Here is a 26,329-nt window from a genome sequence, read left to right as displayed (position 1 = left end):
AGGAAGGGAGCACACCCCTGAAGAAGATCATATTCCTTAATTTAAAAATAAAACTTTGGAAGGAACAATGCCTAAGACAAGTCGCTGTCCTATTTTCTGGGTGGGTAACTGACACAGATGGAAACGCTTGTGGTGAAACCTGGATGAACTGCATGCTTTGTTGATATGTATCAATAAAATAGATTTGCTTTTTTTTTAAAAAAAAGATTTACCAGCATTAGAAGAAAGAAAGAGAGAGAGAGAAGGGAGGGAGGGAGGAAGGGAAGAAAAGGAAAGAAAAGGAAAAAAGCAAGCTCAGAGCACTCGGAGCTACTCAGGGGAGAGGAAGGAGCCACAATTCATGAGACTTACTGGGTGTCAAAAACAACGCTTCCTGGAGACCAGGAGCCTGTGCTGGTTTTAATCCCGGAAGGCGCTGGGAGCCTCGCAGATAACCACCAGCCCAGAGGTTAGCCCCCTTCCCCCCCACGCCCAGGGGAGTTCAAGCAGCTCCCCCGCCCTTCTCAGAGAAGGTGGGGTGGGTGCAGGCTCTGCCCGCCCATGCCCCGCTCCCAGCCCCCCGGCTCCTACCTCCTCAAGGAGAGGGCGCACTGGTGCTGCAGCTGGATGGCGGTGTCCCTCTGCTGGGTCAGCATGTCCGTCTGCTTCAGCAGCTGCTGGTTCTCCCCCTCCAGCTGCTCCAGGAGGTTCAGTTCTGAGCTGTGGATGGCCACCTTCTCACTGAACCTCTTCCGCAGGGCGTCGTAGTCCTTCTTGACCCCCTCCAGCTTGTCCATGGCCGTGTTGTACAGCTTGTTGAGAATCTCCAAGGACCTGCTGTGCTTCAGCACCTGGAGACAGAGACTGCCGGGCTCACCCAGGGCCTGTGGAGGCTGGGGGGCTGTGCCCAGAGCACAGCACACCCACACTTCTATCTGGGAGGGGAGGCCCCACCCTCTAGCCTGGGGGAATCTGGCTGTCTCATTCACAGGCCCTGCCATCACATGAGGCTGATTCATTCAGATTTATTCATTCACAAATCTCTATTAAGTACTGTGCAGAAAACCATAAACATTGCAGACCTAAGCCTGTGTTTAAGGACAGAAATCCAGAAAAAGGCCTGTTTGCAAGGCTGGCCCTTGGCTGGTATCTAGGAACTTGAAGGGTAAACAGTTCCCTGCAGTGATATAAAACCTTCCCTAAATGATCAAATTGGCTCATGGTGCCTAAACTGTACAAATAACATGTTACACTCTGAGCACCTGCTCTTCTTCTGGGAGTCACATACTTAGTCAACAGAAAGCCCTCATGACTTTTAGATCAAGCAACACCTTGTACCCAGGTCTGGCAAAGTTCCAGTAACTACAAAGTATTGCCCTTATTCATGGGAAATAACTCAAAACTTCGAAAAGAAAGACTTCAAATATTCAATTACCAAACATTCCCTAAACCAGGTGAGAACCCGATTAGCTCCAATCTGGTTTACTGTGCAGCCCCGGCACTGCAGTTATTCCCAAAGTAGCCCACAAGGGGGCAGTCCTTTGCAGACCAGCCAAATGCTCTCCAGATTTGTCTCACAAGCTTCACTGAGAAAATGATTTAAAAGGCCATCTGGAGGTGAATGAACACAAACCTGGTAGAGCCCAATTTCACATGTCTGGGACAGAATTTGGAGTCTATATGATGGTTTGGCATCTCTGCATTGTAAGTCCTTCAAATACCCCAGCCTTGAATTTAAACACTGACAGTCCAGGGACAATTCAGGGCCGAGTAAATCACAAGTTCACAGTGAGCAAGGGCACGCAGGGACAAGCCCAGGGATAAGGAGATGACAGAATCTCAGGGTCACAGGGGACCCCGAGGGGCCACTTCCACCAGTGTTATAACCACGCTCACGCACAGGCAGACTGCACAAGAACGCCTGGCTTACTCTGAGCTGAAATCCACCTCCTCTAACTTCAAAGCCTGTTCTTCTACCCCTGGAATCATATAGAACAAACCTTTCTCCACAGGACAGTAGCCGAAGAGGTGCTCGCGTGCCCACACGCTCTGCAACCTCTTGCCATAGGCAGGTGCGCCGGGGCCGCCTCTGCGCATCACCATCGACAGCCTCTGGAGAAATCGGGGGAATCACCGCCTCAGCGCAGACCAGGAAATTTGAAAATTTGAAAAGCTATCCTAGTAGTCCAGACTTTTTCCTTTACACCGTTAGAAGACAGTCTTCTTAGGAGCTAGTTTCCCACACACTGAGTCGCAGTCAACGGTGAGACATACATAAACGCACACACAACTGCAGCCAAACATTCAGCCTGCCAGCCCAAGGGCGGTGGAGGTCCGAGGGAGAGCATTTACACCCAGCCTGGGATCCTACCGTCCTTCTCGTCCCAGGCAGGCAGCGGTCTCCAGAGATGACTCCCCAGGCCCGAGCTCCCGACAGTCTGCCTGGGAGGACGGGGTGGGAGTGGCGGGAGGGAAGGACCAAGCCCCGCGTTCCGCTCTATCCACGCCGCACGACAGCCGTGGCAGGAGCGGCTCCAGAAGGCAAGCAGAGCAAGAAGAGAACGCACCTGGGGCTGCACTCAAGGCGGGTCAAAACGCTCATTATCTGCGCTTCTCCCCAGACGTGTCCTTCAGGGACCAAGAAACCCCTTTGCCCCTCCCTCTGGGCCCATGACAGGGCATTAGCCTGTGGTTCCTGGGAAAAGATAGTCAACTTTCAGGAATTACAGAAGAAAAATACTGTATTTTAAAGACAGGGGCCAGGGCAAGAAACAGAAGAGAGAAGGCTCCAGGGGCCTTATGAATTTCTCAAATAAACTGGCAGAGCCTATAAAAAGAGAAAATGTGCTTTGCCTTGAACCCAGCAATTTTATCTCTAAGAGTCAAACCTAAGAAAATGTGGAAAAAAGAATGAGGGCAGACGTAAGCATGTCCCGGGAAAGATTATTTGCAATAGGATGAAAGTGCAAACAACCAAGGTGCTTAACACACGGAGAACAGGGTTAGGCCATCCCTGACAACGAAACCACGGAACACTTGGCTGGGAGTTCCGAACTGAAAGAAAACTACAAGGAAACCCACGGTATATTGTTGGGTTAGGAGAAAAGGCAGGTTGCAGGAAATGAAAATAAATGCTGTGCATATGTTAAGTATGACACAGAAAAGTATCTACGAAATTAGATGTCAGGGGTGACCGGAGGAGTCCCCTTTCAGGAGGGAACCTGGGGCTGCAGTAGGGGTTGGTAACTGCATGGCTGTTGAACAGGGTGTTGGTTATTTCGTTCATGGCCTGTTTGACCAAAGAAGACGTACAATTTCAGTAAAGAAAACAGACAGGCACACATCCTGTACCTGCTTCCCCAGCCAAGGCTCGGCAGCCCCTGCCCTGGTCACTGGGGCATCCCCAAGACAGCCAAGAAGAACCCAAAATGCCGCAGTCCCCTGTCCACATCTGGGCCGCGGCACTCCCCATCCCCTCCGCGCACTCAGAGGGCAAAGCGCCCATCTGCCCAAGAGGGAACGGGCCCGGACCCAGGCCCACGAAGCCCCACCCACCAGGGCAGCCTCACTTCCTGTGAGATAAACCGTACCGAGGGCAGGAGGGCCCCACAAATCCCTCAAGCAAACACACAAGTCAAACAGCACCTTTTACCCAGCAAGGGCCTCTTCACGTTGACAAGGCGTGGGAGGAAGCGAGCCACAAAACCGCCTTGTCCCTGGAGACCGACCTTTGCCCCCCAGGCCCCGCAGGGCACAAACCTGGGGCCTGCTGCCCTGGCGGAGGGGGCACGGGCAGCCCCGGCAGCTGGACACAGTCCCCGCAGTGGCCAGGCCACTCCTCCCCCAGCTGCCAAGGTGGCGGCACTTGCCCGGTGACAGCCAGTGCCATGAAGGACCTGCGGAGCCTGGAGCATGGGCATTTAGTCCTGCCCCGCGGGACAAGCCTTCAGGAAAAAGAAACCAGGGGATGGGCAAAGGGGCCGACAGAAAACACCCCCACTTTATTTGGGAGGAGGGGGACAGGACAGGGAAGGAGGCGAAGAGAATGGAGATGCAACTCTCAGTCTGGCTGCCTGTCAAAGCCATGTACCTCCGGAAGAAAGAGTCAGATTTGGAGGCAAAGAAGTTTTATGCTTCATGAGGGCAGATTTTTTTGTGTGTGTGATGGAGTCTTTCTGAGATCTAATTCACCCTTTTAATGTAAAACTTCAGTTGGTGTTTAGTATCTTTATGAGGTTGTGCAATCACCACTGCCACACAATTCCAGAATATTTCCATCACCGCAAAAATAAATCCTGTACCCATGAAGCAGGGGCTCTGTGGTCCTCCTCCCCTCAGCTCCTGGAAACCGCTCATCTGTGTTGAGTCTCGACGGATTTACCTCTTCTGGACATTTCATGGAAAGGAATCCTGCAATACGTGACCGTCTGTGTCTGGTGGCTTTCATTCAAAATAATGGTTTCCAGGCTCATGCACATTGCAGCGTGCACCAGAACGTCATTCTGTTTCTGGCTGAATAGTACGCTGTTGTACGGGTAGACCACATTCTCCTCATCCATCCATCCGTCAGTGGACGTTTGTGTTGTTTCCACCCTGCGGCTACAGTGACCGATGCTGCCATGAACGTTTGTTCACAGTTTTGTGTGGACAAGTTCTCGGTTACCTTGGTTTTATACCTAGGAGTGGGTCGCTGCGTCACCAGGTAACACCCATGCTAACTTTCTTTTTTTAAAGATTTATTTTATTTATTTATTTCTCTCCCCTTCCCCCCCACCCTGGTTGTCTGTTCTCTTTGTCTATTTGCTGCATGTTCTTTGTCCGCTTCTGTTATTGTCTATTGTCTATTTGCTGCGTGTTCTTTGTCCGCTTCTGTTATTGATGGGAATCTGTGTTTCTTTTTGTTGCTTCATCTTGTTGTGTCAGCTCTCCGTGTGTGGCTCTATTCCTGGGCAGGCTGCACTTTCTTTCGCGCTGGGTGGCTCTCCTTACGGGGTGCACTCCTTGCACGTGGGGCTCCCCTACATGGGGGACACCCCTGCGTGGCAGGGCACTCCTTGCGCACATCAGCACTGCACATTGCCCAGCTCCACACGGGTCAAGGAGGCCTGGGGTTTGAACCGCGGACCTCCCATGTGGCAGACGGACGCCCTAACCACTGGGCCAAGTCCGCCACCCCATGCTAACTTTTTGAGGACATGCCAAACTGCCATCTAATGGTCCCACTAGCAATGTATAAGGGTTCCAATTTCTCCACATCCAGATCTGAAAGGCCCAGGATAATAACAGCAAACATCACCGAGCGCTTCAGACATGCCAGGCCCCTGGTGCTGTGCTCTGCATGCAGGCCTCCTTTAATCTCCTCAGCAACCATGAGATGAACTCAGCCAAAAGCCCACTCTGCCACTTCCCAGCAAGGCTAGAAAGGTAGAGCTGCAAACTCTCTCGAAATGATGAATCCCCCAAAGAAAAGGCAAAAGGTTATCTGATAATTAAGGTAAGCAAACTCACAGAGACAGACTCTAGATGTAAGTTATGAGGGGACGGGGTACGGTAAGAAAATGAGGAGTGAATGCTTAGATTGCCCTGAAGTTCTGTTTGGATTGATGGTAAAGTTTTGGTAATAGACAGTGGTGCTGGTAGCACAATGCTGTGAACATAATTAACAGCCCTGAAATATATATTTGAAGGTGGCTAAAAGAGGATTTTTTAGGTTGTATACACGGAACTAGAATAAAAATTGAGAGAAAAAAAAAAAAAAAAGATGACCTGAGCCAAGGTCAGAGCAGGCAATGGCCAGGAAAAAAGGAGAAGCAAAGGGTGAAGTCAGGGAGGGCCGCCCACCCCTCAGACCAGGAGTCACCCCTCGCAGTAGAGAGAGGCACGAGGCCTCGGCTGGGGCTCCGTGACCGACTGCCAGGCAGCTCCCGCTCACACCGGGAGCACGGGGGCAGGCCGGCCCGGATCGGCCAGAGCTTCCGACAGGTGAGGCCCACAGTCCTACATGGCTGCTCCGGGAAGCTCGGTGCACAGGCAGGGCAGGCGCACGGGCGCTGGCCTCAAGGCGGCACTTCCTGTCAGCGGCACCTGCCTCCTCTCATCCTTGCAGCAATGCTCCAGGAGCATCGCCCCTCCCTCCTGGGACTTTTACCAGGACAGGGGAAAGGAAGGCGAGGGTGCTGCGGAAGCCACTCTGGGGTCATGTGCCGGGTCAGCCATGGAGGTGGCATGGGGACCACGTGGTCCATGGCGCTCCCCATGGGGCCCGGGGCCTCTGGCTGCTGTCCTGGCCTGCACCAAACTCCACTTCCTGGGAGCCTTTCCTCTTGCCAAGAACCAGCCAAGGCCTACAGCTAAGTACCAGCCCCCACCCCAGACTCAGGCCTGACCCTGGCCGGCCATATCCCCCAGCAGGGAGCTCATGGGAGGGATGCAGGGGCATCTCACAGCAAGGCCCTCCCAGGGCCCATCAGCCAGCCTGTCCCATATGCCACACAGGACCTCAGGAGTTATCAGCCAAACAAAATAAACCACGGAAGCAAATTTTTAAATAGAATATAGCGTATAATGGGAAAATACTGAAAATAGCCCTAGGTGTAGTCAATAGGAGACTGGCTGAATCATTTAAGTACTTCCATGGAATGCAATACTCTATATAGAAGTTAAAAACAATGAGGTAGCCTTGTACCAAAATAGAAAGAAGTACATGACCTATTAAGCAAAGAAAAAAAAATTCTGGCCAGAAATTGTATCGTATGATGCCATTTCTGTAAAATAAATGGAGACAGAAGGGGTTGTGTGTGTGTGCAGATAAAAGTCTCAAACCTTCCACTGGTAGTAGGCTAAGGACACAAATGGCAGTTATTTCTGTGTAGTGAGAATATGGGAAGAATTCTGCTTTTAATTTTTGACATTCCTATATCACCTGATTCTTTCATTATTCAGTACAAAATGTTTATTAATTTTGCAATTGGAAAAAATAACCATAGCATAAAAAAAGAAAAAAGCCCCGAGCCCCGCTTTCTGAAGAATTGGACCTGAAAGCCATTAGGTGTGGCAGAGCAAGGCAGGCACCCTGGAGGGGAGGCGCCCTGAGGGGGCTCAGGGCCTTAGTGGGATGGGGAGGGGTCCCCGTGGAGGTGAGGCCCGGAGCAGGAGGGCCCAAGAAGGGCAAGATGGGCCTGGCATGGGGGAGGGGACAGAGGGGCTGGAGACAGGTTACAGAGGTGGACACTGATCAAAGTTAATAGCTCAAAGAATAACAGGCACCAGGTTTCTCATCATGTGAGGACCGGGGTAAAAAAAAAAAGGGGGGGGGGAAATGGGAGAAACCAGGCCAACCCCGTGGTGTCAGTGTAAACTCATGGTGATAATCAATCGAGATGCAAATGTGTGTGCATACACATGTATGCATATACAGATATTCCCTACTTCTATCCACTGAGAAGGCCTAGGAGCAGTGACACCCCAATACCTATGAGCATAGCTGGCATTCAGATCTTGCCCCTAACTACCGTTCTCCACTAAAAGGAATGAAGGCTCCTTGGAGAAATGGCTAATTTCCAGGGCTAGGGCAGGAGATGTATAAAACAAGCCTGGAGCATCTTGTACCAGAGAGCAAGGAAGTGCTCAAATAATGATAGAAAATGTCAAAAAAAAAAAAAAAGACATAAGTGCAAGGCCAAAGGGGGGGGTTCCCACTGGCCTCAACAGATTATAGCCTAGTGACTAAAACAGGAAACCAGAGATGGATAGGTAAATGGATACACAGATGGAGGGATGGAGGACAGGTAATTGAAAATCTGATGACAAATGGGATATCTGCAGTTTCAATGGACAGCCCTAAAAACACTTCTGAATCACGAAGAGGAACTTTACAGTGGAGAAGCTTGGAGACATCGCCGCAGTCAAGTGATTCTAGTGACCAGTATGAGGAGCGGATCAGAGGGCAGCATTTCCCACCGGCAGGATACAAGAGAAGAAGGCAGGATCCCTTCTGTGACACTCCTACCAAAAATACACTAACCGATTCTAACCATGAGGATCAGAGAACTCTACATTGAGAGCCACCCTACAAAATAACTGGCCTCACGCCCGGGTCAAGAGGATGGGGTGAGGCATGCCAGGGCTCCACCCCGACACAAACTCTGAATAACCTACAAGAACTGGCAGAAACATCTTTCTCAAACAAAGCTCAAGAAAACGGTTAGACAACAGTACCAGGACGAGAACCGAATCAAGAAAAAAAGCTACCTACAAAGTGTTGGCTCTCGTGGCACCCTGGCCGGCCCCTCACCCACCCCTCATGGCTGGGCACGGGGTCAGCAGCGCTCCCAGGGTGGGTCCCTGACCCTGGATGCAGAGGGAGCAAAAGAACCCTCGTGCATATCCTGGCAGCATGCACGTCCGGCCCAGCCTGCCTGGCGGTGGCCTGAGGGACTCGCTGCCCCAGAGCGTGCCCTGCCATGGAGGGCAGCTTGCCCAGCTCTCCTGCAAAAGGCAGAAGGCAGCCGGGGGGTGGCAGGCTGTCAAGCCATGCTGCCTGGGGCAAGGGATTGCTGGCTGGAGGACACAGAGGGCCGTGCTGTGAGGAAACTGCCTCCTAGGAAAGAGGGACATTCCTATGTGTGTAAACGGGAATTCCTGGGGCCACAGAGCAAGCCCAGGGAAGACCTAACCTGCAGAAAGGGCTCTGAAGGAGAGCACAGGTCAATTTGCAAAGACTGGGAACAGTGCATTCTTTCTCCTTTTTTAGCTCTTAGGCTAGCTGTTTACTAGCTTAAGGAACAAACACCTCAGACTCTAAATTCCAGCGATAACACATTTAAAAAAATCATTTAAAATATTGAAACATCCAGCTTTTAATGAAAGATTACAAAACATACAAAGAAAAGGAAGTGATGGGCCAGGCAAAGGAGATGATTAAAGCATTTGAAATTACCCAGGAGGAGGGGCCAGACCTGGGACATAACAAAGACTCAAAAAAAAAAAAAAAAACTCTAAATATGTTGAAAGAGCTAAAGGAAAACATGGACAACAAACTAAAGGAAATCAGGGAAATGACAGATGAATGCAGAATAGCAAGAGATGGAAAATATGAAGGGAGTGGATGTGGCTCCAGCGGTTAAGCACCCACCTCACACCCAGGTTCGGTTCAGGTGTCTCCTAAAAAAAAAAACAAGCAAAACAAACGGAAAAGTCAACCCAGGGAAGCCAATATGGCTCAGTGGGTGGACACCCACTTCCCATATACAGGGTCCTGGGATCAATCCCCAGCCCCCATATCTTTAAAAAAAAAAATTATGAAAAGGAATGAAACAGAGCTGAAGACAAGAGTAACAGAAAAATTTAAATTCCTTTAGGTTCGGTTCAACAACAGATAGGGGCTAGGAAGAATCAGGTAAACTTCAAGATAAGACAGTTGAAATCATCCAGTCTGAGGAAAGACAAAAGAATGAAGAAAAGTGAACAGAGCCAGAGGGAACCTGTGAGACACCATCAAGCACTGTGGGAGTCCCGGGAGAAGAAGGAAAGAAAGGGGCAAAGAGAAAATTCAAAGAAATGATAGCTGAAAACTTCCCAAATTTAACAAAAGACATGAATAACATAACAGCAATATAACAAAAGATATCCAAGATGCTCAAGGAACCCAAAATAGGATAAACCCAAATAGACACACAGTACAGTACCTTTTAATCAAACAGTGCAATACCAAAGATTAAGAGAGAATTCTAAAAGCCCTGAAAAAATGTGTCTCATAAAGAAGCGTCAGTAAGATTAAGTGCCTATTTCTCATGGAAAACCATGGAGGCAAGAAGGCAGTGAGGTAACATATTTAAAGTGCTGAATGCAAACAATTATCAACCAAATTAAAACATTTCCAAATAAACAAAAGCTGAGGGAGTTTGTCTACCACTAGACCAGCCCTACAAGAGAGACTAAAAGAGTTTTGAAGGTAGAAAGGAAAGGACACTAGACAATAAATCGAAGCCACATGAAAAGCATCTCCAGTTAGGGTAATAGCTGGAGTATATATAAATACTAGCACCCTTGTGTTTTTGGTTTGTAACTCCACTTCTCACTTCCTACAGAATCTAAAAGTCAGATGCATAAAATGTCATGAGAAATCAGTGATTTTTTATAAACAAAGTATATAAACCTGTAATTTACAAGAACTACCTGAAATAGTTGGTACATACCATTGAAGTTAAGTTGGTCTCTACACAAACAAGAAAGTTTAGGATAGTGGACTTGGCCCAATGGATAGGGCATCCGCCTACCACATGGGAGGTCCGTGGTTCAAACCCTGGGCCTCCTTGACCCGTGTGGAGCTGGCCCATGCGCAGTGCTGATGTGCGCAAGGAGTGCCGTGCCATGCAGGGGTGTCCCCCGAGTAGGGGAGCCCCACGTGCAAGTAGTGCACTCCATAAGGAGAGCTGCCCAGCATGAAAGAAAGTGCAGCCTGTCCAAGAATGGCGCTGCACACACGGAGAGCTGAAACAACAAGATGATGCAACAAAGAGACACAGATTCCCAGTGCTGCTGATAAGGATAGAAGCCGACACAGAGAGCAGACAACTGGGGGCAGGGTGGGGAGAGAAATAAATAAAAAAATAAATCTACAACAAAAAAAGAAAGTTATAGACTTAAAACTATTTATAGGATGTTTACACTTAAGCTCCATGGTAACTACAAAAAAAAATCAGTGAACCGCAGTCTCACAGAGATGGACATTACAATATGGGTAGTCAGGGGTGGGGAAGGAGGGGACAAGGGGAATGGGGAATTAACACATAACAGGCACAGGGTTTCTGTTTGGGAAGACAGGAATGGCAGGTGGTAAGGGCACCACAACAGGGAAAATGCGAGTAATCCCACTGAGTGGTTGAGATGGAAACATTTGCTATATGTGTGTGTGTGCATATATTCACACACACACACACAAAAAGAGCAACTGAAGAGACAAAGACAATTAAATGCAATACGTGATCTTATACAATAGGAGAAAAGGCTCAAAAGCAAATTTTGGGGACATATGAAAAAATTAGAATATAGACTGTAAGCTTTATATCAATGTTAAATTTCTTGAACTTGAAAACTGCACTTAAGGTGATTACATAAATGAATATTCTTGTTCTTAGGAAATGTGCATGGCACTATTAAGTGTTCAAGCAGCATGATGTATATAAACAATAAACAAATGTTAGAAAATGGACTGATAGATGAGTATAAGATAGACAGACGGACGGGTAAGTTGCTGCATAGATAGAAGGAGAATGATAAAATGTTAAAATTAGTGCACCTGGATATTGGGGCATAGGGTTATTTTGAAATTCTCTATATGGCCTTTATTTTATTTCTGTAACTCTCTTGTATATTTGAAAGTATTTCAAAATTAAAAGTTTAAAAAATAATAATTGGCCTGTAAGCTTCAAAAGTCAAGGTGACAAAGGTCAAGGGAAGCCTGAGGCACCGTTCCCAATTGAAGGAGACTAAAGAGACAGAAGACGTACATTTTATGCTACAGACAATCTGAACTTGACCCTTTTCCCAAAAAAGACAGGACTGAGACAACTGGCAAAACGTGCACAGGGTCTGATGATTGGTGGTACTGATGTATCGTGCTAACTTCCTGGGGCTCGTGGTTGTGTTGCTGTCACACGGGAGAATACCCCTGTCTGCAGGCAACACGCGGTAGAACCTGTGGAGGGGATCCTACTCTTGAATGAGGCAGGGGCAAAAAAGGTTCTTTGAACCATACCTGCAAATACTCTGTAAGTCTATAATAGCTTCAAAATTTAAATGTAAAATATGTTCACATGAAAAGAAAGCAAAGAATACAATGTCATACTAAATTATTGGACGAGTTCTGACTGTTACCCATTAGTTTATAAGCAAAACCCAACAGCCCTGCTTTAACTCTCGAGGGTCCACAAATGCCCTCTGGTGGGGACGGGGCGCTCTGCTGCACCGCATCCTGGGTTGCGGTGCTCAGAGCCTCTGCCTCGCCCGGGGAACGCCTTCCGACCCCAAACATCCACAGCATCTACAGACCCACAGCACGTCATGGGCCCTGTCCAGATACCTGGGCAGTTGCAGACTGTGCGCTAGGAGAGGAAGACCCCGCCCAATGCCACTCATGGCAAGCCCATGTTCTGACGGGCCTGCCGCTCATGCCGGCCCATCGGAGTGAATCAAGAGCTGAACTGAGGGAGGGAACTGGCTGGGACTGGAGAGAGCCCCAGAGCAGAGGCCACACTCCCAGCCACAATAACGACAACAACCGCTCCACCTCATATCCGTGCAGTATTAAAATTTCCAAGCTCCTTTCCATCCATAATCTCACCTGATCCATACAAAGGAAATAAGATACAGAAACCCGACCCCCCAGATTAAGTCAAGCCCATGTTAGGCCACATCACACCATACACCTCCTGCTCAGCAGCCCCTGCAACACCCGGTGTGTGTTATGAGATTCATACTCCTCCTCTCCCCCCGCTGGATGGCAGCCTCCAGGAGAGCGTGGGCTGTTTGCTCACGGATATCCCAGGACCTCACAGGAGGCACACACCCCGGGGGCACTGGGGAGAGGGAGGGAGGGAGCCAGCCCTGCTCTGCCCCCCACCACCCGGCCCGGCGCTACCTGCTGCTGCTGGGCCCGGGGGTCGCCGTTCTCCTTCTGGTCCTCTTCGTGGAGCCGCTTCATGTCCTCCCACGACTGCTGCAGCAGGTTCCACTCACGCAGCAGCTGCCCGTTCTCCCTCCTCAGCATGTCCATGTCGTCCTTCAGCTGCATCTGGTCACTCAGGAGCCGGCTGTGGAGTATGCTGAAAAGCCCACGCAGTGAGCCCCAGCCGGCCTCCTACCCCATCCCGAGGCCTTGCCCCTCCAGGTCCCAACACTCCCAAAACACCCAATGGGAGCCGGCACGGCCAGGCCAGCAGCGCTTGGAGGCAGACCCAAGCCCAGTACCGGCCACGTTCCAGGAAGACCCAAACCACTTGTTGAAAACCCGACATCAGAAATGGCAAATGTACAAAGACCAAGGAAAGGAGATAAGCCCTTAGCTGGTACGGACCCAGCACCTCCCAGTTCTGAGGTCCGGGAAAACATCAGGAGGGGGAAGGCAAATACCCTCAAAGGGGCGCCAGGAGCCAAAGAAGTCCGTGCCACGTGCCCATCTGCCCGTCCTGCAGCCACATGCTGCGGCAAAGCCCGGGCAGCAACTGGACGGGGTCTGCCTGGCCCACTGTCTAAGGCAGGTCCAAGGGCACACGTCCACTCACTGAAGGCAGGATGCTTGCTAAGTGGGAGAAGAGGATCAGGACCAGAACCCCAGCTCCACATCCAGAGACCGGCGGGAGCCCTGGCCGGGCAGGTCCACTCACTGGTAGAAGTCGGTCTCCTTGGCCACCTCCTCGCACCTCTTCAAGGCATTGGTGTGCTGGTTCTGGAGGCTCTGCAGGTCCGACATGGCCCGCACACACTGGATCTTCAGCCTCTCGTAGTTGGGATTCAGCCTGTGGTAGGGCCTGGCCCAGACCAAACAGCCCAATGAACAGAGTCCCTGAGATTTGCACTGACAATGAAGGTCTCTCAGCCAGGAGGCATGTGGACTCCTACATGAAGCTCTCCTGGATTACCCCAGTCCAGTGGTCCCCAAATACTGGTCTCCTATGTACCAGCATCCCCTGGGGGCTTGAGAGACCCAGAGGTCTCAGCCTCCCCCAGATCAACAAAATCAGAATCCCTAGGATGGAGGGAGCCTCGGTTGTCTGAGCTCCCTGCATGTGTCTGAGAAGGTGGCGCCTCATCCCCTAGGAGCTCGCAGCAGACCATGCAACCAGCCAGTATGCACAGTGGGTCCATCTGGAAACCTGGGAGGGGACCCTTGCATTCCCACGATGGGGTGAAGTTTCCTCCTTTTAACCAGTGTGTTTCAATCTCGGATACTCATTAAAATACCAATGCCCAGGCCGATGGCATCGGCATATCTGAGGCTGGACCCAGGGGTCAAGAGCTTTTTAAAGCTCCCCAGGTGATTCCAACATGCAGCCAAAGTTGAGAACTATGGCCAGGTGCAGAGGTGCTAAAAGTGTGCTTCCCAGGGCGTCAGCATCCGGACCTCCTGGGGACTCCTTAGAGATGTGAAGTATCAGGCCCAGCCCTGGACCTAAGGATCAGTGGCTCTGGGGGAGGGCGTGGGAAGAGGATGACTAGACCAGAAGCCCATGAGTCATCAACAAACCCTCGGTGATTGTGCTGCATGCTCAGGTTTGAAAACCCCTGCTCTAGAAAGTCAACTAACTTTTCCTGTAAAGGTGCAGAAGTTAAATATTTTAGGCTTTGTGAGCCATACAGTCTCTGCTGCAGCTACTCAGCTCTGCCTTCGCAGCATGAAAGCAGCCGGAGACATTACACCAACAAATGAGTGTGGCTGTCTTCCAATAAAACTCTTTAAAAAGCCCAGGCAGTGGGCCTGATTCGTCCTGCAGGCCATAGTCTGCCTGCTCCTGCTCTAGAGCATCCTTAACTTCACTCATCCTGCCTTTGTGACAGCTGACATAGGGGCATATTCTCATAAAAAACAGTTTCAAGAACCAGGCTTTGTAGCCCTGACATCATCCCAGAGGAACCTCCCTTGGGAGGAGGCACACACCTGTGATGGTCCTAAAGGAAAGCAGTTAAATCACTCCCTCTGTCCTCAAGACTCCTGCCAGCCACTCTGGACCCGTGTTCCTTCCCCTCCTCCTCCACGAAGCCCTCCTGGATCATGCAGGTGCATAAGGACACTTCCTCTGCCCTGCTCTGTGGCCGCCCTTCCCTCGATCTACCTCTGGTCCCAAAGAAAGAGGGGGATGAGGATTTTCTTCCAAACAAGAAACCAGGTGGAATACACCCTTCCTAACACCACGCATGGCAACGGGAGGATAAACGTGCTCACAAGTCACACAGCGAGCCACTCGACGTGAGGCCAGCTGGGGTCTTCTGGGAGGCAGCAGCACACACAGACACACAGACAGACGGACCCACCAAGGGTGGGTGGCAATGGCCGACTGTGCCTACGAGGGCAGGGGCTTCACGCAGCCCCTGAGGGATACACAGGGGACGCACTCTCTCGGGGCGGGAAGGCAGAACCAGAGAGCAGAGTGGGGAGCCCAGGGCCATGCAACAGACAGCAGGGCCACCAAGCGAGCACCACGAGGGACAGGAGGGGGCTGAGGGCTGTGCCCCAGCACTCCTGTCACCACACACACATCCACAGCCATTGGGGCCTCTCCACGCATATGACAGGATGGACAGATGGACACGGTAAGCACAGCCATTGGGGCCTCTCCACACATATGACAGGAGGACAGATGGACACGGTAAGCACAGCCATCGGGGCCTCTCCACGCATATGACAGGATGGACATATGGACACAATAAGCACAGCCATCAGGGCCTCTCCACGTGCAAGACAGGACGGACAGATGGACACAATAAGCACGGTCATCAGGGGCCTCTCCGCGTGCATGACAGGACAGATGGATGCATGTGTGTACACACAAGCACACCTCTCACACAAATGCACCCCCGTAAGGGGTCTCTCCAAACGTGGCAGGACAGACAGACAGACAGCTGGATCCGTGCCCTCCCCTGGATTCCTGAGTGTCGGCTTAGATTTGGAGGAAGCCTGCATCCCCTGGGCCTGCAGGCAGCACCTCTGGGTGACTCTCCAGATGTGAGGTGGGGCCCGGGGACGCCAGGAGCACAGCCAGACCCTGGGAGCTGGCTAAGCGCTTGGGGACAACGGCACCTGCGTCAGGACGGCAACCCTCGCGCATTGGGCCTGAAGAGGAGACCAGTCGCAACTACCTTTTGTCACAGGTGGTCCCGTGGGAGGCAAAAGCCAGGCGCTTCCGCAGCTCGTTCCTCTCTCGGGTCATGAGGCGCAGTTGAATAGAGAGGTTTTCCACCTTCTCGTTGGCTTGCCGGTCGGCGAGGAGCGGTGGGGATGGCGCCTTCCCAGTGGTGCCTGGGGGAGGGCAGCGATAAGGGCAACTCGTATTTAGACTGTGCTCCCCAAGTGCTGGGCAGGGTTCTGAGCTCCTGCTCCTGCTCAGCCAACCCGGCAGGGCGGGCACTCCAGGTCCCCTTCACAGACGCGAACGCTGAGCCTCGAGCCCGGGCAGACGGGCTCCACCACCCACACACCCACCCACATCCGCTCCTACACTCTTATAGGACCAGGGCCTTGGCTCAGGACCCTGACAACACCCCTCAACCCCCAATCTGGCTTTGAGCCTTCCAGGGGGATGCTGGCTTGCCCCCATCCCTGGATCCTTACCTGGTCTGGAAACACCAGCTGTCATCCACCCCTGCCCACGGATTTAGCCCGGCAGGAGAAACTGCACAGGCCTCGGACCCAGCCCGAAGACAAAGGCGCCCAGGGCCCCGCAAAGCCCCCACAGACTGGGGCAGCTTCCTCCCCCACCAGTGCTGGACACCATGCCCTACACAAGCTCCCTTTTCCAATCCTTCCAGCTGCCTGCTGGACCTGTCCAACTGGCCACAGGTGTGCAGGCTGGGAGGAGGCAGCCAGGGAGAGCAGCCCACAGTCCAGGTAAGTGGGTGAGGCAGGAAAGCCCTGGGGCCTCCAGCTCTCCAGCCCACAACAGGTCCTGATAAGCTGCCCCCAGGACCAAAAATGTCCTGAAGGGAGTCCCACGCCTCACGCTCTTACTAAGGAACAGCAGCCAACACCAGCACATCTCACAAGCTACAACTCTGGTTCTAGGAGGAAAGCAATCCATCCATCCAGGAAGAAAGCGCCTCACGCAAATGTCCTAGAGAAGTGAGACAGCACAGCGGGTTATTCTCAGCTCTGTAAAGCACGTTCTCCTGATATCAGCCATCCCGTTTTATGGCTGTGATCCATGGTTGACTCACCCCACGGGAGACAACATTTGTCCCCCTGGTGGAGCTGCAGAGCGGGCAAAGGGCAATCACTGCATCTTCCAACTCTCTGTGCCGTCCTGAATCACACGTCCCCTTCCCCCTCACCTGCCTAATCCCTTGGAGGTCAAAAAATCCTCAGCTGATCGGTTGTCCACCTTCAGGAGCTCCCGGGAGGGAGCGAGTTCAACGCTGGGGTTGGGTCAGCTGGGTACGAGATGGGGGCCTCAAGCTCCCAGCTCAGTGCTTTTCAAAACTGGATCCCGTGCGTCCTGAAAGGTCTGTTATTTTAACCCCGACACACCCTAGCCACCAGGATTCCTGCTGTCCAGCACAGACCTCTCTCAAAGTGGGGTCCAGAATCAGCATTTTTCGTAAGCACGGCCCTTCTCCAACGTGGTTCTACTCTACAGCTTGAGAAGCCCGCCCTTGCTTCTCCCCTCAAAGACCCTGGCTCCATACCCCTGTCCCCAGCAGAGGTAACAGGCTAGTTACAGCTCTGAGGGGGCTGCAGAGCTGCCTCCCCTTCTAGCAAATGAAATCACTGTGGTGGGCGTGAGCCAGGGCCAGTGCCCCCGCCAAGTCTTCTGGTTTGCAGCAACTTGCTTGACTTTCGGACAAACAGGGCTTTCTTTGGACACGTCTGAGGCCCCTGCTAGAGGTGCTTACTATTCACCCTCTAGCCAATTCGGGGCAGTGGTGGGGGCGGATCATCAATGGAAGATCGACAAACCCAAGACAATGGGCTGGAAAGACTCTCAACGAGCACCCAGCGAAAGGGAGCTTCCACGTCCAGTCATGGCTAGCCCCCCAGAACAGCCCAGAGAGATGACTTCTCCTGAGTGCTTACTATGTCCCTGGCATTAATTGGATCTTCACAACAGGTAGGTGCTATTGTCATCATTCCCATTTCGCAGGTGAGAAAACTGAGGCACTACAAGGTTAGGTAGACAGAGCCAGTGGGGGCACTGGGAGGTGAGCTGAGGCACCCTGGATTCAGGGCACATGCTCCTCAGTCATCGATAACATTTCATGCCCAGCCGTTTCTGAAGTGCTCTTCACACATTATGCCATTTAATCCCCATGAAGTAGAGGCCGCTGTTATCTCCATTTTATAGATAAGGAAACAAAACCTTACCAGGGTACAGAGCCATGGCAGAGTTGGGATTTGAAGCCCTCTCTGTCTGACCCCAGAGCCCAAGATTAATCTAAAAGTTTGCAAACTTTTTGACCCTAGGACCTCTTTACGCTCCTAAAAATCAAGGAGGACTCAAAGAACCTTGGTTCATAAGGGTTCAATCTATCCATATACACCAGATTAGAAATTAAAACTAAGAAAAAAAACTTCTAAATTTATTAATTTTAAAATAACAAAAAAGTATTAATATTGTTAGGAAAAATGAAATACATTTTCCATAACAAAACAAAAACCGTAGTAAGGCGTGACATATTCCATTTTCATTGAGTTCTTTACTAGGGGACGGCTGGATTCTGCCAGGGCCGCACCATCACACAGCGCGCTGTAACCTGTGAACGCGCCACTCCACCTTCGTGGGAGGACAGCGGGAAGAGCAAACGCCGTCCCAGCGTCATCGTGAAAACAATTTTGACCTCACAGACTCCCTGAAGGCGCCTCAGGGACGCAAGGTCAAAAACCAGGAAACATGAACCCTCCAGCCTCACAACTGAAAAGGACCAGCTGCCCGCAGCCTGCCCGGGGAGCTGAGCGTGTGATCCCCGCTGTACAAAGGAGCGACAGGAAGGAAGCCAGGGCGAAGGCGGGACCGCGACGCCCTCCCAGGGCGCGGGGGCGAGGCGGCGTGCTCTGCGGCTGCGCGGACCCCCGGTGGGGGTGCGGACCGCGAAGAACGCGGCTGCAGCTTATGGCCGGAGGGACCGCGTGAGCTGAAGGCACGCAGCGTGGGCGCATCACCCCCAACACCCACGCCAGGGCGTGCTACGGTCACCCCTTGAGGAACCATTACACAGCCGGGAAAACAGCAGGCCGCGCAGGCTCGGGGCCAAGGGCTCCACCAACTGCCCACCCAGCGGCGTGGGGTCCTGGGGGCTTCACCCAGCAAGCGGCCCTCTCGACTCAGCCGACGGCGCTGCCTCCTGTCCTTTCACAATAATGGGGAGAGAGAGGGCAGACGAGGGGCACGAGGAAACTTCGAGAAGAATCCCAGAATGAGGCAAGCCAGGAAGTTCCAAAATAACAGCAAGTGTTGCGGGAAACCCTCTCCATTCCCATTCAAATTTAAAAAAAAAAAAAAAAAAAAAAAAAAAGCTTTTGGCTTTTTACTTCCATTTCAGAGTTCAAAGACATTTTGAAATCGGCACAGTCTTTGCATCATCCCCCATGTGGCCACTGAGACCCTTGGAAAACGCTAATGCAAAGTGTTAATAATGGTGGGGGAAGGTGTCTACAGGAACCCTCTTTTCTGCATGACTTTTCTGTAAAACCTACAACTTCTCTAACTAAAAAAGAAATTTATGTTTAAAAAAAAAATAAAGACCGACCTCCAGAATGAGGGGCTTACTATCACAGCAAAGTCCATTCTCTCTCTCCCTGTCTTAGTTTTCTAGGGCTTTCGTAAGCACTTCCCACAAACTGCATGGCTTAAACAACAGAAAGTTCACGTTTCTAAAGGCTACAAGTCTGAGGTCAAGGTGCCGCAGGGCCAGGCGTCCTCTGAGCTCCGCAGGGCTCTGGTGGTGGCCGTACTGCATGATGCTCTGTGGCTTGTGGTAAAACTCAAATCACCACCTTCATCACACAGCTGTCTTCTCTCCGCATGTTTCCTGTCTGTGGATTACGACCCGCTCTGATCCCGTTTGGCCTCATCTTAAATAACATCTTCAAAGATCTTACTTACAAATAAGTTTACATTCACAAGATCTGGGTAAGACTCAAATGAGTCTATTTGAGGGACACAGTTAAATCCATAACACTCCCCATAAAACGATTCTCTGTACTGACCCACCCTAGTTCTACCCGAGGGTCACAGGGTACATCACAATGCCTCGTCTACAGAGCAGACCTATTGTCCTTTTGAAGACAATGATCATGATCCTATACCAGACACTCTTATCAAAATGGGTAAAATAAAGAAGAGACAACACGAAATGCCGGCAAAAGTGGGAAACGTAGTAAAATTGCGTGTTTAACTTTATAAGCTCATTGTTGGTGAGAAAACAAGATGACACAACCACTTTTGAAAGCAGTTTAGCAAGAGCTTATAAAGTTAAACACGCACTTACTACAGCAAACAGCAATCCTACTTCTGGGTAATTTACGTGAGAGAAATGAAAAGTTATGTTCTCACAAAAACCAGCCTGGGTGGGAAGCGGATGTGGCTCAACTGATACAGCTTCCACCTACCACATGGGAGGACCTGGGTTTGATCTCTGGGGCCTCCTGGTGAAAAAGAAGATGAGAAAGTGTGCCTGCATAGCAAGCCGTGCCCACACAAGTGCCTGCATGGTGAGCCAGTGCCCGCACAAATACCCACACGAGTGCCTGCGTGGTGAGCCAGTGCCCGCACAAATACCCACACGAGTGCCTGCGTGGTGAGCCAGTGCCCGGCAAGTGAGTCACGCAGCAAGATGATGATGCATCAAAAGAGAGACAAGAAGAGAGTCAAGGTGAAATGCAGCAGAAACCAGGAACTGAGGTGGCACAATTGACAGGAAACCTCTCTCCCCATCAGAGGTCTCCAGGATTGAATCTCAGTGAATCCTAGGAGAGAAAATGAGAAGACAACACAGACAGCAAAAACAGCAGGGCAGGAAGAGGGGAAGGGGGGTAAATAAATAAATAAATCTTTAAAAACAACAATAACAACAACAAAAACCCAGCCTAGGGGGAGCAAATGTGGCTTGAGCAGTTGAGCACCCACCTCCCACATGGGAGGTCTAGGGTTCAGTTCCCAGTGCCTCCTGGTGGGGAGGGGGAACAAAAAACAAGGGAAACATGTGGCTCAAGCGACTGGGCTCTTGTCTACCATATGGGAGGTCCTGGATTCGATTCCCAGGGCCTCCTGGTGAAGACAAGCTGGCCCACACCATGGACACGGAGAGCTGACGGCCCACACTGTGGAGAGCTGGCACTGCAAGATGATATAACAACAAAAAAAGGGAGACTCAGAGGAAAGACCGAGACACAGCAGACCAGGAAGATTAGGTGGCGCAAGCAACTGAATGCCTCTCAACCACATGGGAGGTCCCAGGATTGGATCCTGGTACCTCCAAAAGAGAAAGAGGAGAAGAAAAGCAGACATGGAAGAACACACAGAGGATGGACACAGAGAACAGACAGCGAACACAAACAACAATGGGGGGGGGACACGCACAAACAAACAACAAGCAAAGCAAACAAATGACAAAACGAAAACCAACTCAGAGGAGCCAACGTGGCTCAGTAGTTGAGTGCCGGCTTCCCACATAGGAGGTCTGGGGTTCAATCCCCGACCCCAATACCTCAAAAACAAACAAACAAACAAACAAAACCAGTCTGCCTTTGGTGATAGCAGCAGTGTATGGACAAACAACTGTGCTATATCCATACAATGGACTTCTACTCAGCAATAAAAAAGGAATGAATTACTAGTATGCACAGCAGTATGGGTGAAACTCGAATGCATTATGGTAAGTGCAAGAAGCCAGACTCCAACAGCTGTGTACTATGTAATACCATTATGACATTCTGGAAAGGCAACAACTATAGGGATGGGAAACTAAAGGAACTGGGTGGAGGGAAGCGCTGACTACAAAGCTGCAGGAGGGAAGTTTTCAGTTGATAGGAGAGTTCTGTATCTTAATTATGTCGGTGGTTACACGACTGTGCATCTGTCAAAACTCACTGAAATTTATTTTTTAAAAGGGTAAATTTTACTGTATTCAATGATACCTCAATAAACCTGGTTTTTTTGTTTTTAATTAAAAGTAAGACAGCGTGGTGCCCTGGACTGAAGCCATCATCCCAGGAGTGGGGTGACTGGTGAAGAGCTGAGGCTTGTCACCCTCCCTCTGCCAGTGAATGCAGTTACAGTAACCGTTAAAAAAAAAAGCACAGTGAAATAAAAACGAACACCAAGTCAACCGTCAACAAAAACCTCCAATGCCTTTCCCACAGCTCCTCTGTACGATCCTGGTGCAGATCTTCTTTTGGATTCAAATGTAAAACTGTCACCTGTCCCTCATTTAAACCCTTCCTCTTCCTAAGTCAGGAATTCACTCAAGAAGGCAGATTTTACTTTTCCTTGGAATGTCCACGACAGGATTCAGAAGGTAGGGGCTTGGACTGCAGAGGCCTGAAAAGGGGTGCTGGGAGCCGGCACAGCCCCTGGACTGTGGACCAGGGGCAGAGGAGCAGAGGCCCTGCGCCCATCACTGGACCTCTCCTCTGGCCACTCTGTGATGCAGCTCCCCACTGATGCCAAGGCCCAGGCTCGGGCTCTCTGTCCTTGGTCCCCTGGTCACCACTCTCCAGCCTCCTTGGTCTTATTGACAGCTGGGCAGGTCCCAACTTTGCTTCAGAACCCTGTGGGCCTGTGGTGCTAGGAACCGGGGAGAACACTGTCACAGGCGCTCAGGCTGGTGCAGGGGAAGCTTCTGGACCTCCGCCAGGCACTGGCTATCAGGGAGAAGCAAAACAGCCCCACAACTGGTCATCAGAGGCACCACGGAGCCGAGCCAACCCACCCTCACCTGCAGCCGGGAGAGCCAGCGCCACCCGAGGCCTAGGCCCGATTCCTGCAGCGAGGTCAGCTCCGCTCAGAGAACTTCCAGGACCTCCCTCAGACCTACTGAACCCGAAACCCTGGGGCAGAGCCTGGTGGCGGGGACGGGGCGGGGGGGTTGGCAAGCCCTCCAGGGAGTCTGGCTTCTGATGCCCGCTAAATTTTGGAACCGTGTCTGTAGCCAGGGTGCATTTAACGGCCAGCGTGGGCTTTGCTTTCCCTTGTTTTACCAGCTGTCCAGTAGCCACACCTGAAGGAAACCCCAGGGACGAAATGCAGGGCTATCCTCCAACCCCCCAACTACAGAAATGGAAGGGGGCTTCCTCCTTTGCCAGTACACAACTCTAGCTCAGCTTCCTCCTGGGACTCAGAAAGACAGGAGCCAAGGCGAAGGAGGTGACAATTCCAACACAGCAGCTGCAGCTGTGCCTAGCTCTCAGTGGTCCTTCCAGACACAGTACTTGTTCTAGAATCCTTGCTTCAGGGTCTGCTTCTGCAGCAGTGGCCTATTGCTTCCCCATCACTCCCTCGTCTAGAGCACCATCCCTGAAAGGCCCAATTCAAGTGCCAGCTCCTCCACAAAGGTCTCTGATTCAGAACAAACGACTCCACCCCCTGGGCTATTTCCTTCTGTTTTACACAGGGCAGAATGGCCACTTATCTCTCTGCCTCCCTGGCTGGATGTGAAGAGTAGGGACCATGCTAAGGAATGAAGAGAAAGCAGGCTTTCCAGAAGGGGGAAGGAAGGGCAAGAGGGCACAGAGAGCCAGAGAGCAGCCCCTGTCCCCTGATGATTTATCGCTACCTTCCCCTACCAACCAGAAGCCACACTTTCAAGGAATCTCCACAGGGACACAAGGGCAATCCTCCGCTCCTTCTCTTGCCAACCAGCCAGGAGATCTCTGTTTAATAAAACATCTCTCCCATTACCTCCATTTGCATGGAATTTAAGGCGTGCTTTACAAATGCTGCCCAAGAATGTCTCTTCTTAAAACCTCCCCGGTCATCGAAGAAGAGAAATGAAAGGCAACTCAGAAAATTAGGTCAGGATGAATAGGGAGAAAGAAATACCAATTGCCTGAAACGAGCGTGCATTCCCTGGGCAGACTGCACCAGCTACCCACACGGCAGGGTTGGAGCCAGGCTACAATAATGGGCCAGATGGCATGGGGGAAGCCACGTGCTGAGCGGAAGAATGTCTGAAAAGACCTCAGCAGGGAGACACTGCAACCTCCCAGGCTGTTAGCAAAGGTGTGAGGAGTCGGTAGTGGAGTCCACGTGGAGAAGCGAAACAGGAGAGAGTACCTGACGACCTAACGCCAAGCAGGTGGACTTACCAGGTGTGAGTTATGGGGGGAAACGCTACACCCCAGGCTCCCCCTACCAATACTCTCCTATGCCGAGTATAATCTGCCAGACTTTTCCCAAATGTTCTTTTTAGAGAGATGAAAGTGGGAAAGTAGAGGTGGTCTTATTTTAGAAACTTGCTCCTGCCTTTATTTTCACAGAGACCAAGCACATGGAAACAACCAGGCTCCATCTAAATGCTCCGTGCCCTCCTGCCAAGGGTGGTGGCGGGCTCCCAAAGGCTGGCAAGGGAAGAGCTGTCTCCTCTCACCGAGGTGGGCTGAGCCAGGAGGAATTTCCCAGGAGGTGCTGGAGCCCATCACCCATTCTGCCCCAAGCCCACCGCCAGCATCCGGGACCTTGCCAGGGCTGGGTGAGGCCAGAGCGAGCCTCGGCATCATGTGGAGGGCTCCGAGAGCAGCCCCGGCCAGGCCCCACCCTGAGTTTCCGACCCAGCAGGTGTGGGGTGAAGCTGAAGAGCTGGTTTTCTCACGAGCGCCTGCACGGTCCAGGGGCCACACTCTGTGAGCCACCGGCTCAGGCACAGTGGGAAGAGAGGCATATCTGTGCAACGGGCCTTCTGGGGAAGGAGACCCAAGAGGACACAGCCGTCTTCTTCCTAGGGACCATCTGTGCTGGGGAAGGGAGTCTATGTCCATGCTAAGACAGTCACCACTAGCCACAGGCGGCTACTGAACACTGGAAATGTGGCTGGGAGATGTGACTTCATTTTAATCAATTTAAATTTGAATAGCCACGTCTTTCAGCTCTGAACAGGATGCTGGAGCTGCTGCCGCAGACACCCTGCCATCAGCGTGACGCTCCCACGAAGGAGAGGGCAGAGCCAAGAGGGCCACGTGCCGCAGCGGGCCCACCTTGGGGCTGCACCTCTCTCGTTTAGGACGTGCGTGTGTCCCTGTTGCAGCCATGGGCCTCCTGGCCAATACAGCCGAGAGCACCTTTAAGGCAGCCTGTGGAGAGACGTTGCTGCACACCCAGAGGACAAGGGCAACGGGAAAGAGAAGAGCGAGGAAACCAAAACGTGGCTCCCTGGGAACCTAGGAGCGTTTGTTCCGGCTGGAAGGGGTGACGAGTGCTTTCTGCGTTAAAGGCCTGGGCACAGGCGGGGAAGCTGCCCCTGCTCCAGAGGGTCCATCAGAGGGTTGCACCCTGCCTGCCTGTGGCCGGTGGCATCGCTGACCCCTCCACCCCAGGCGCGGAGCCAGCCTCACACGGGATAACACCGGCCAGCGGACTGCCCACACGAGGCCTCTCCCAGGGCATGCAAAGGGCCAGCCACACAGAAAACATCTTCCCACTCATGCCTCAAATTCCCCCATTAGTAATAATTGCTATGGGTTAAGCAATTCCTCTGTCTGGAAGCCTTTTTTAAATTTCAAAGGCTCCTAGGAAAGGTAATACTTTAAACCTTAAATGTCGAGGGGAATGAATTTGTCAGATCATTGTTACTCGTTCCCAAGGGAGAAATGAGGCACCATAAATTCACAGGTTTTTTTGTTTATTATTATTATTATTGAAAAAATGAAAATGCTCTAATGATGATTGAAGTGATGAGTGCACAACTATGTGATTATACTAAATACTGCAGATGGTACACTTTGGATAAACTCTATGCTTTATTAATATATATCAATAGAATTGATTAGGTTACAAAAAAAAAAAAACCACAGGGAGCCGAGCAGAGGTGAGGCAAGAGGGTTTACCCAGTTCAATTTTCTAGAAGCCCCCACCTTACCCTCTGTTGACCCTGATGCCCCACCCCCATGCCCTTCCTCAAGGGGCAGTCCCATGTTCAAAATGCCAACCACCCCACATTCACTCGATGAGTCTAAAGACATCCAAAGCAGGCAGAACAACAAAAATGAGCATGCCACAGCCGAGAACAGGCCCCTGGCTGCTCAACAGGATGAGAGCACCCTGTTGGTCCTCTCTTCCCCTCACCACAATGGCCCCACTTACTGTAATCACTAATTAACCATCTCCCCCATGCACCCCAAGATCTATGTGTGCAATGAGGGACCAGTCCTTCCCATTCTCCACCAAACTCCAGAGCCTACTCTGGCTCATGGGAGGTCTTCAGTAAATAGGGGTCAGATTCACCTATGAAAGCTCTGCCTGTGGCTAATTCTGGAATCTCAGGCATGAGGCTTCCCTGCCCTGGATGTCAACTTCCGCCTCTGTCGATATAAGGAGGAAAGAAATAATTGGACCATGACCTCTGCAAGCCCTTCTGGCTCCACAACTCCAGCACTCACCACTGAGGCGGCACCCAGCAGACTGGAGCCACAGAACCCACGCTGGGGGTG

At 51.5% G+C, this 26,329-nt stretch overlaps 1 protein-coding gene across 1 annotated transcript in view; it reads right to left on the bottom strand.

The window, feature by feature from the left end:
• The window catches only part of LOC131278787 (disks large homolog 5-like), a 90,927-nt gene that overhangs the window by 42,220 nt on the left and 22,378 nt on the right, over positions 1–26,329 (bottom strand). The window contains 4 exon segments of the mRNA XM_058299247.2: positions 571–830; positions 12,620–12,803; positions 13,365–13,508; positions 15,835–15,994. Coding sequence (XP_058155230.1) covers positions 571–830; positions 12,620–12,803; positions 13,365–13,508; positions 15,835–15,994 — 748 coding nt within the window.

The sequence above is a fragment of the Dasypus novemcinctus genome, chromosome 6 (genome assembly GCF_030445035.2).
Source record: "Dasypus novemcinctus isolate mDasNov1 chromosome 6, mDasNov1.1.hap2, whole genome shotgun sequence".
Taxonomy (NCBI): Eukaryota; Metazoa; Chordata; class Mammalia; order Cingulata; family Dasypodidae; genus Dasypus; species Dasypus novemcinctus.
This window is presented reverse-complemented; position numbering and strand designations above follow the sequence as displayed.